The sequence below is a fragment of the Oratosquilla oratoria genome, chromosome 11, assembly GCF_046742065.1.
Source record: "Oratosquilla oratoria isolate Oo_2021 chromosome 11, ASM4674206v1, whole genome shotgun sequence".
NCBI classification, from domain to species: Eukaryota; Metazoa; Arthropoda; class Malacostraca; order Stomatopoda; family Squillidae; genus Oratosquilla; species Oratosquilla oratoria.
Window position 1 is genome coordinate 14,317,737 of NC_134787.1, and position 11,437 is coordinate 14,329,173.

Consider the following 11,437-nt stretch of genomic DNA (forward strand, 5'->3'; position numbering starts at 1 on the left):
CCCGGATGTCCATCTTTCAAGGCAGACACGCTACCCACTACTGCGTACATGAGAATGCATATATATATATAGATTTATATATATATATATATAGATTTATATATATTTATATATATATACATAAACATATGTATATATATACATATATATATATATATGTATATATATACATACATACACACACACACACACACACACACACACACACACACACACACACACACACACACACACACACACACACACACACACACACACACACACACACACACACACACATATGTATATATATATATATATATATATATATATATATACATATATATATATATATATATATATATATATATATATATATATATATGTGTGTGTGTGTGTGTGTGACCTACACTAATGATCGTTGTAAGGGAAACGACTTTCAGCGGGTTTTATCATGACGGAGTAGTCTACTCAGGATTTTCTACTCATCCATTTAGGCACACCGATGACAAAACTTCAAGTGGCTCTCACCAGAACCGTGTTGTGAGTAGCGGTTCTTTAGATACTGAGAACAGTTGGGTTATTTGTACAGTGTGCTCGTCGACATGGACGATTTGCCACAGTGGTTTTATGTAAAACATTAGTCGAAGTGACGACTGAAGTTCTGTTCACGGTTATGCCTGGCCCGTATGAACTCACAGTGTGTGCAGACACAAGCGAGAATATTGTTCTTGGTGACGGACTCACCTTGGTCGGCAAACAAGCACAAACACCTTACTGGTCTGTTTGCGAACAAACACAGTGAGACCTTCACTAAGAACGATCTTGGTTATGTCTACAGAGACTGTATTCTCGAGTGAACTGAGTTTTACTCTCCAAACGACATCTTTCCAAAATGTCTTCAAGCAGAATTGATGACAACTGCATGTGTTGGGACGTGTTCGTTGTTGCTCTCCTAGTGCAGATCCTCACGGCGCAGACTGTGCAAAGAATCTTTATGAACCCCGAATATATATATATGTATATATATATATATATATATATATATATATGTATATATATATTTATATATATATATGTATATATATATATATATATATATATATATATATATATATATATATATATATATATATATATGTTTAGTTAGTAGATTTATATGAAATGTAATAAACTCTTAAAATGCTTAGAACTTCGAGCTTCCACAGAATTTGTACTGACCAAGGCAACCAGCCTCTTAAACGAGATCATAACCTCATGGCAGATGTATAACTTCTGAAAGAAGAGTTTGCCTTTCCTTGCGAAGGGATATCGGTCAATAATCCTGCTCGTCACTCTCTTCATTCCAATGGTTGTGGAACATGTTGGTTACTTTTCGATGGACATATATTTCTATTGTGTGTTATAATGATAAAGAATGCCAACAGGAGATCTTTCTGGTTCATAACGATGTTGGACGAAAAAGGAGTTGGGGGTACATTACAACATTTTGTTTAGTTGTTTATCCAAATCAATTATAGAATTTTCAGCTATATTACACTCATTTGTCTTAGCCGGAAAGTACATCCATCGTGCGTCTTCAAGTAGATTTAACGGAGTCGTTTGTATTACAACACAGAATGGAGTTCCGATCAGGGTTACCAAGAATTCTTTGAAGAAAGCCGGACGTCTTTCTCCTTCTCTACGGATTGTCTGGTGGGGTTAGAAAGTTAGACTAGGACCCTTGTAGGAGCAAACAACAATCTTGTTATTGGAATTTGTGTACTGAATTTAGGCGAGACTGATTCATGAGATGTGGATGAAAACTGATGATTAAACAACATGAGGTTTGTTTATGACTTAGAATAACCCCCCAAAAATTCAAATGTTCATTTCCTTTAAGGAACCTGGGTTTTTCGATCCCGTACTCTAGGGTGCAGCCTCTCGGAAGTAGGTGACCTCCAAGAAGCCTGTCTCTGTCTAAGACCACTCCCTACCATCCAAAGTAACTGAAGACACTTGAGCTGCTAAGACTCATTTTACTTTCCGATAACCTCTGCCGAAGAGAGTCTGTAAGGTCGAGGAACACCTCTCCTGCTCTGCTGAAGAGGCCTCTGAGGCGATCTACTTCGTCTAACGTCACAGAGGAACACTTGTGAGGGAAAGACTCGCAAGCTTCCGGACGATCCTGGACGTAGTCGATGTAGTAGCTGAGATCCTTCTCTCCGTAGTAGTGACCCAGGGAAGCTCTGCCCAGAAAAGAAAAACGATCGACAAAATTAACTTTGCAAAGTTGACTACATTTAGTTAGATACTGCCGAGAGATTAAAAAAAATCGACATAATTAACTTACTTAAGAACATAAGAAAGAAGGAGATTGTAAGAGACCATAAGGCCTATACCAAACAGTTCCATGTTCCCTAACACTTGTTATCCCCATCCATAATGTTTTCTAATGTGTCAGCGCTCACTATATGATTACTATATTCATTTCAGTCATTAACCACTCTGATGGTAAACCAGTTCATACCTATTTCCTTCTTAAATCTAGATTTGTCCAATTCAAATCTAATACCATGAGTCCTGTCCTGCTGTCTTGATATGATGACCTTGCCTGCATCCCCCTTGGCCCATTTAAATGCTTCTATTAGACCACTTCGCACTCTTCGTCTTTCCAGAGAGTGTAAGTTAAGGTGGCTAAGCCTGTCTTCGTATAGTAAATTTCTAAGCCCTTGTATCATTTTGGTCATTCTCCTCTGTACTGATTCTAGTAAATTAATATCCATTCTATAGGACGGAGACCAAAACTGTACCGCATAACCAAGGATGAGTCTGCTATCGCCCTTTTCCGGGCGGGTGACCCTTAGAGGACATAATTCCGCGTCTTTCTAACGTGATTAGTGGAATTGCCTGCGTTACGGCCGTGGTAACTTTACGGGTCATAACTTTGTTCCAACATTGCACCATTTTAGTGCACACCAATGAAAAATGGTCTAAAACAAAAGTACCTTAGAATTGCTTGAAAAATAACATACAATTTTTCTTTTTCTTTCAAATTCCAAGTATTTCTATGAATGTCCGAAAAATACTAATGATCACCTCAGCACTTTTGTCTGTAACCATCCTAGTAATACATCCTAATGTCCTGTTAGCCCTATTCCTGGTATCAATGCATCCATTCCTGGATTTAAGGTCAGGACTCACTAACACTGTTAAGTCCTTTTCAAATTATGTTTTCTTCAATATGGCGTTAGCTAAACTATACCTGTTAGCTGGGCTGTATAATTCTACGTTTAACACACTGCATTTTGAGATATTGAAGTCCATTTGTCATTTCTCCGATCATATAAACAATAGACTAAGATCCTGCTGCAGTATCCCAACATCTCTCTCCGACCTAATATAGCGTTATTATAATGTAACCAAGAAACTTATTAGCATTACTATTAATACTATTGTCCAATATAGATTTAATATATCTAGACTTTGCAAAAGCTTTTGATACCGTCCCACACGAAAGACTACTTACTAAATTAGCTTCGCATGGAATAAGTGGTAGCCTATTAAGTTGGACTAGTAATTGGTTGAATGGTCGAAAACAGAGAGTTGTTTTAAATGGAAAAACTTCTGGATGGAAAAGTGTTGCAAGTGGAGTTCCTCAGGGTTCCGTTCTTGGGCTACTTCTATTCATACATACATACATACATATACCAAGGATTTTTCCCCCCTTCCAAGGGAGGTAGCCAAAAAGGGAAAGGCATAAAAACACTCCCACCCATTACATCCCCAAATACACTCCACACCCCTCCCACCCTTCCTCTCATCTGAGCACCTCCTGGATGACGGGTCATCCCTGCACCCTGCCCACCGCCCTGGGTCAGAAGCAGTGTCGCAAGACACAGTACATCCACAGCAAGGCCGCTTCATTTAATCGGCGACCCCCCCCCTCTCCGTCCCCCTTTGCATATAAGGCGAGGACGGGGAGAAATCCCTTCGGGCTGCGTCAAAATTTACTCACACATACTACCCCACCCCCCACCCCCCCGCCCATTTCTCCTCATGCAGTCACAACATCATCCATATACAACCATTCTCCACTCACCTCTGTCTTCCGTCCTCTCCCTTCCTTCCCAACAGACATTCCCCTCTTCCCCAAAGCCCCCTTCACCCCATCCATCCACCTCATCCTAGGACGTCCCCTCATGTTCACTCCCTCCACATCTGCCTTCCATACCTCTTTTACTAGTCTTTCTTCACTCATTCTTTCCATGTGTCCAAACCATCCTAATATTCTTTCATCAACCCTATCTCCCAAATCCTTTTTCACCCCTGTTCTCCTCCTCACCTCCTCATTTCTCACTCTATCCAGCCTAGTAACCCCCACCATAATTCTCAGACACCTCATCTCAAACACATTCAAACTCCTTCTCTCTTCTTCTCTTATGTTCCACGTTTCTGCCCCATACAGTGCTGTTGGCACAATCACTCCTTCATACAGTCTCCTCTTCGCATCCATTCCCAAATGTCTATTTCTCATTACACTCTTTAAACCACCAAGGCATTTACTCGCTTCTCTCAATCTACATTCTACCTCCACCTTCACTCCACCTTTTCCTGCTACACTTGCACCCAAGTATCTAAAACTATCCACTTCCTCCAGTCGCTCTCCCTTAATGTTCACTTCCAGTCTACTGCCACTTTCACCCCTTGTACATCTCATCACCTTACTTTTACCCACATTTATCTTTAGCTTTCTTCTATCACATACTCTCCCAAACTCTGCCACCAGTTTCCTCAATCCCTCCTCTGACCCTGCCACAAGCGCAGTGTCGTCTGCAAACAACAGCTGGCTCACCTCCCACTTTTCTCATAGTATATATAAATGATATAGACCATGGACTAAAATCTACTGTTTCCAAATTTGCTGACGATACAAAACTGTGCGGAGTGGCAAATGATCACTCAAACCAATTAGATATTCAAGAAGATTTAGATAAATTACAGCAATGGTCTGAAAAGTGGCTAATGAAATTTAACACAAGTAAATGCAAGGTAATGCACATAGGTAAAAATAACAGTAAGTACGATTACAAGTTATTTAGAAATTCGTTAAGAAAAGTGGATAGTAAAAAAGATCTCGGCGTAATTATCAGTAACGACCTCAAATTATCCAAGCAGTGTATTTCAACCTCTGAGAAAGCAAATAAGATTCTGGGACTGATTGCGCGATCTTTTGATTTCCAAAGTTCATCACTCATTAACAAGCTATATAAATCGTTAGTTCGTCCACATTTGGAATATGCTGTTTCCGTATGGTCACCGAATCTCATTAAAGACATTGACAGACTGGAAAAAGTACAACGGCGAGCCCCAAAACTGATTCCAAATATCAAAAATAAATCATACGAAAATCGACTAAAACACATGAATCTGTTTTCCCTAAAAAAGCGTAGACTCAGAGGTGACTTGATACAGGTCTTTAAGATTCTAAAGGGAATTGACAACATCAAAAGTGACCAAATTTTCACATTGAATGAGAATCAGACAAGAAACAATGGTCTCAAACTGTCCGGAAATAGATTCAATTTGGAAGTAGGTAGAAACAACTTTGCCAACCGTGTAGTTAATGAATGGAATAAACTTCCTGCACAGGTAGTGCAATGTAGTTCAGTTCGAAGCTTTAAGAATCATTTAGATAAATACCTAAGTAAGATGCTGTAATGATTATAATTTATCTTATATTATTTGTTTTTGTTTTGTTATCATTTGTCTGTCTGATTTTCATTTATTATTAGTTATATGTCAATTTATTATTATTTACTATTTACCTGTTTGTTTATTATTTAACTATACCTATGCATTTATTTATGTATTTTATTTGTTATTTACATTATTATAGTTTTTATTTATTGTTTTATTATCAATATGATTTTTTTTTCGCATCCGACCTAGATATGGATCAAAAGGTCTCCTGTCGGCATGCTCCGCCTTTGTAATCCTTTGTAAAGTCGTTTGTATACATAATGAACAATAATGGACCAAAAACTGAGCCCGCTGTTTTATCACTAATCTCTAATCCAATCAAACACTTCTCCTCCTATGATATGGGCCTTGATTTTATTTAGTAGTCTCTGGTAGAACACCTTGTTGAACGCTTTGCTAAAGTCGAGGTATATAGCATCGTAACTATCAGTGCTATTTGCCGCCTTATAGACACTAATATAAAAGGATAGAATATTAGTTACGCACAACCTACCTTTGCTGAACCCATGCTGTGAGTCACGAATGTTCCATGATACTATTTGCTTTTAATGATTCCAGCGTTTTACCTATAACCGGCGTTAAACTGATTGGTCTGTAGTTGTGCATAGAATATCTATCACTTTTTATAAATACAGGAACAGCCTTGGCTCGGATCACGTGTCGACCCATTTACTAAATACTTTCGTGAACTGCTCACAGATTTCAAATTTACACTCTCTTAGTATTCTCGGAAAAAAGTCGTCTGGACCCTGGGATCTTGTAGCTTTGAATCTATTTAACTACATCTTCCTTGCTAATGCTAATACTAGTTAGTCTACTTCTGTCTTCCACATTGAAGATTGGGTTGCAGTCAGGTACCATATCTAACTTCTCGTTTCTTAATACCAGAGAATATATCAATTAAACGCCTCGGTCGTTTTTGTTTCGGATTTGTCAAGACATCTTAGCTAGATATAATTGGGACTATCTATTTTCTATTTTTATTCATGTAGAAATGAAAGAAACACTTGGGATTAGATCCCGCTTGTCTGGCAACCTTACTTTCGTAGTTACGTTTCGCTGTGCGCATTTATTTATCTATTTTAGCCACTTCATTATACCTAGTTCTAAGGTGAGTTTCGCCCTTTTCATTCAAACATAAAGCCCTCTTTCTATTCCGATCTCATTTGTCAACCAATCCGTCATGCATTTAGATATACTAGTTCCTGTAAGGTATAAATTTTCGTTGGTTGAACAGAATCCTAACAGAATCCTCCATCTCGACTTATTTTCTTGATAATAGTTCGTAGCCTAGTTTACACTGTAACTACTCTTTACTACTTTTGGTTTTTACGCCTATTTTGTTCATCCTCCAATCCTCATGTTTTTCATCTCCCTTCCTATCCATAACCTTATTCAAATCATATTTCTAGTTTTCTGTCTTAATACTTCGGACATTTCTGTTGAACTCACATGACGAGATCGTTGAAGGTAAGCGTTGGATAGGCCCGCTGGGAAAGGTCTCGGCACAGGAACTGCCTGATACAGGCGCGGTGTCCCTCCTTCTTCATCTTGATGACGGCTGCTACACTCCCTGGCAACTCCAGCAGACTTGGACCTTGGTAGGCATCGCGGCCCAGTCTGAGGGAATTGGACGTAAACATATTCAATAGGGTTCTCCGTCTCCTCTGAATGAGGGGTGAGTCAACATTTACAGGGGCCCACGGTATAGTTATACTGTATGCATGAGGTTTATTCTAATGTATGTATATACGTCATTAATCACACATGCATGTCATACATATCCGATGTATGCGTGTGTGCGTGTGCACGTGCTATGCGTTGATGTACTTGTATTCCAATTCTGTTTATGTGATCGTTTAGGTTTAGATGTTGGTTTGAAACTTGCCGTGCTTGACATCAAGTTGTTAAGAATGTATCCGTTATTTATCTATTTGTTTGTCTATTTATTCATGTATTTATTTATGTATCTATTTATGTATTATTTATGTACTTATTTATGTATTTATTTATGTATTAATTTACTATTTATTTATCTATTTTTATTTATTTATTTATCTATTATCATTATTATTATTATTATTATTTTATATATCTTTTTTTTACCTTGCGAACTCCATGTCTGTATCAGATAGCCAATTGTGAACAACGGTGAGAGCCTCTGGGAGATCGGAGAGAGCGAGGGGGAACCCCATGTCCACCACGTCTATCGACCGTCCCGTTACCGTCAGAATCTGGTAGACAGCTCGGATAAGGTACGCGGCTGTGGGCAGAAACGATGCGGTTAATAACTGCCAAAAATCACCAAGGAAAAAAGGTTGGCGATGACTCATCCAAGACTTCGGCAAAAGAAGAAAATATAGGTAAGGGTCTCTGAAATGTGAAGGTCTATGACAAGTGAAGGTAACAGTAGTCAAGTCAAGTGAGCTTTTTCGTTATTTCATGTATGATCTGGATCTGGCTATTTGGCTCCTTTCGCCATCTCTCCTGACTTTTAATTGCATTTGCTTTGACGAAAATCCACAAATCTGATATTGTTTGTTCTGGTATGCATTTTCATTTCGGTGAAAATAATTTTTTATAACAAATACACACACACACACACACACACACACACACACACACACACACACACACACACACACACACACACACACACACACATTAAAATAGAAAAGAAAAAAATAACTTACCAAGAGTGAGAAGAGCTATGATAGTGACGGGGTCGAGGGTGAGGGCGGATCCGTATTGAGCTCTAGGGGTAAGAAGCTCCCTGGCCAAGCCCTGCATGATCTTCTCCTCAGATGGGGCAGACGAAACCACAGACCAGATTTTTTCGAGGGCGATAGGGTCGAGGAGTAGGTCACTCAGGGGCATGGAAGGTCCACGAAGATCAGTTAGGTTTTGAGGAGAAAGGCCACTTAGTTTCATTGCAGACAGTATCATGTTTTCTACATCTTTGCTCGCTTGGAGGGCGGCTTTCCCAACGTTGTTCATGAATACCCAGGGATCGTCTAAACTGTCCGGAAATCCTTCCAGATCTACTGGTAAAAGGTCATTATCCTGAAGGAGAGGTGTATTGTCGATCTCGTTCCTAGACGTTTTGAGGTAATTGAAATTAAAGTCTTCTGTGTCATCTTGAAGATCTTCCTCAGTCTGAAGTCCCTCCAAGTCCGCTAGAAATTTGACAAGAATATCAACTCGTTCGTTCCTGCCACTTCCAGTGGTAGAGGTCTCCACGGTCGACCTCTGGGATGGACTCGGAAGACTTGGTACTGTCGAAGTCAGGTCCATCTGATTGGACGCCGACGTTTCTTCGGAAGCTTTGTTCTTTTCGGGGTCATTCTGAGTTGAGCCGCTGGTTTTGTTTTCCTTAAAGGCCTCACTGAAGAGAGTTTCCACACCGAGCAACGGTCTGTCTTGGTCGAAGTTCAGCGCTTGGGAAGTGGTTTTGGAGAGGCTGGTGGCCCTCAGCTTCGAGCCGAGGTTCCTGCTGAGGTTTCTCCTGAGATCATAGAGGTGGTCGAGGGATTTACTGAAGGAGAACACCAACGACGTGCAAGATAGTGCACTGATAATCCCGAGGAGAAGTAACCGCATTTTGGTCAACACTGTAAGAAGAGAAGGAAGCTTCGATTAGCCTATTTAGTACGGTAACTTTTCTTATACTTTTATTTTTAACTCTAATACGCACGAAGAAGGAACAGGGCGTTCGAAAACCTCCACCTCGCTTTTCCGGCCACTTTTAAACTTCTCGATTCACTCATACATAATTCTATTTGGTAATGTCCTGTCCCCGTATTGTACTGAAACCCCCCCCAATGAATTTCAGCCCCTGACACACCATTCGACCAGAGAAATCGAGTCACTGCTCTTTGTTCTTCTTTGGTGCATACTGCTAGTAGAGCGGCCAACTTTACACTGTAAAAATAGAAAGCAAAATGACGCAATCAGGCTCAAACTTTGATCATGTAACCACAATAGGATCAACCATAAGTATGCAAACACAGAACACAGTGTGACAATAATAAAGATATGTTATGGCAAAAGTGCAGATAATTTTTTACTCTCCCTCGTGTGTGTGTATATATATGTACTAAAACCCCCCAATGAATATATATATATATATATATATATATATGTATATTTATATATATATATATATATATGTATGTATGTATATAGTTATATATACATATATATGTATGTGTGTGTGTGTAGGACTTACACTAATCATTGCTTAACCAGATCGTATTTGAAAAAAAATAATAATAAGGGCCGTCGTTACTACTGACTATGGAGTAGTTCATGTAATAGAAGAAGTAAAGAAGAAACGTTGCATTTGGTGCACAGCCATAGTCATTCTTTAAGTCCATCAAACCAAGTCACTTCAACCGAATGAAATGGGATTTATCTATTGATGTTACCTGACCCAGTGAGTACATCAATTAAGGTACATGGAGCCTGCGAACGACTCTCTTACCTCTCATTAATAGTGGATACCTGGAGAAAGGTGTCACAGTCGATGATATGCGAGTGGATGTGTCTTTCCGTCTGGAATGAACGTATACTCCTAACGATGTAATTAGCTTTCTGGAGAAGTCTTGGAGAAGATTTTTCCTTCCATTTGCAGATATTCGTGACTTCCTTTGACGAGATTACAGGAAATAGGACCCTCAAAGGGCGAGGGACTTCACAGCGGTGAAAAGTCTTTATACCTTCATTTATATTAACCTTAATCGCTTTCCCGATTAACTTGAGTGCCTAACCTAAGTAACTTCTCAAACCGAAAATCGTGGTTTGCATATTTCGTTGTGACTGGCGCTAGGCGATTCTATTCAGTTGAGGGAACAAAAGGGGTCTCGATCAATTAAGAATAATTTTCTCGCCCACTTGTTTCATTGGGTTGGACAAAGGCATCTGCAAAGCAGATCATGTAAGGCCCAGAGGTTTGCCTTTTATATTTTCTTCTGGTTGTGACATAAGATGGACTTTCAAATGCTGAGGGGTATTCGACTAGACAAGGCATCATTCCGCAAGATGTAAAATGTTTGTGGGAACGCGCGCACACGCACACAAACAACCACACATAAACACACACACACACATATACACACACACACACACACACACACACACACACACACACACACACACACACACACACACACACACACACACACACACACACACACACACACACATATACACACATATATAAACACACACACACACACACACACACACACACACACACACACACACACACACACACACACACACACACACACACACACACACACACTGTACACACACATATACACACACACACACACACACACACACAACACACACACACACACACACACACACACACACACACACATACACACACACACACACACGCACGCACACGCACACACACACACACACACACACACACACACACACACACACACACACACACACACACACACACACACACACACACACACACACACACACACACACACACACACACACACACACACACAAAGAGAGAGAGAGAGAGAGAGAGAGAGAGAGAGAGAGAGAGAGAGAGAGAGAGAGAGAGAGAGAGAGAGAGAGAGAGAGAGAGAGAGAGAGAGAGAGAGAGAGAGAGAGAGAGAGAGAGAGAGAGAGAGAGAGAGAGAGAGAGAGAGTGAGAGAGTGAGGGTTGGAGACAGAGAGAACGAGA

At 39.9% G+C, this 11,437-nt stretch overlaps 1 protein-coding gene across 1 annotated transcript; it reads right to left on the reverse strand.

Annotated features, from left to right (window-relative positions):
* Positions 1-1,136: 1,136 nt before the first annotated feature.
* On the reverse strand, positions 1,137-9,770 carry LOC143029454 (uncharacterized). The gene is made up of 4 exons (XM_076192100.1): positions 8,415-9,770; positions 7,828-7,984; positions 7,174-7,341; positions 1,137-2,207 (listed from the first exon to the last, which is right to left on the reverse strand). Exons 1-4 carry the CDS (start codon positions 9,319-9,321, stop codon positions 1,952-1,954), a joined length of 1,488 nt encoding a protein of 495 aa, XP_076048215.1. The 5' UTR covers positions 9,322-9,770; the 3' UTR covers positions 1,137-1,951.
* Between the last annotated feature and the right edge of the window lie 1,667 nt (positions 9,771-11,437).

Excerpts from the sequence above, each read along its gene's own strand:
- LOC143029454 (XM_076192100.1), bottom strand. The coding sequence starts at position 9,321 with ATGCGGTTACTTCTCCTCGGGATTATCAGTGCACTATCTTGCACGTCG. Across the intron at positions 7,985-8,414 it reads CATAGCTCTTCTCACTCTTG|CCGCGTACCTTATCCGAGCT; the intron begins GTAAGTTATTTT and ends TTCTGCCCACAG. Across the intron at positions 7,342-7,827 it reads ACAGACATGGAGTTCGCAAG|ACTGGGCCGCGATGCCTACC; the intron begins GTAAAAAAAAGA and ends CAATTCCCTCAG.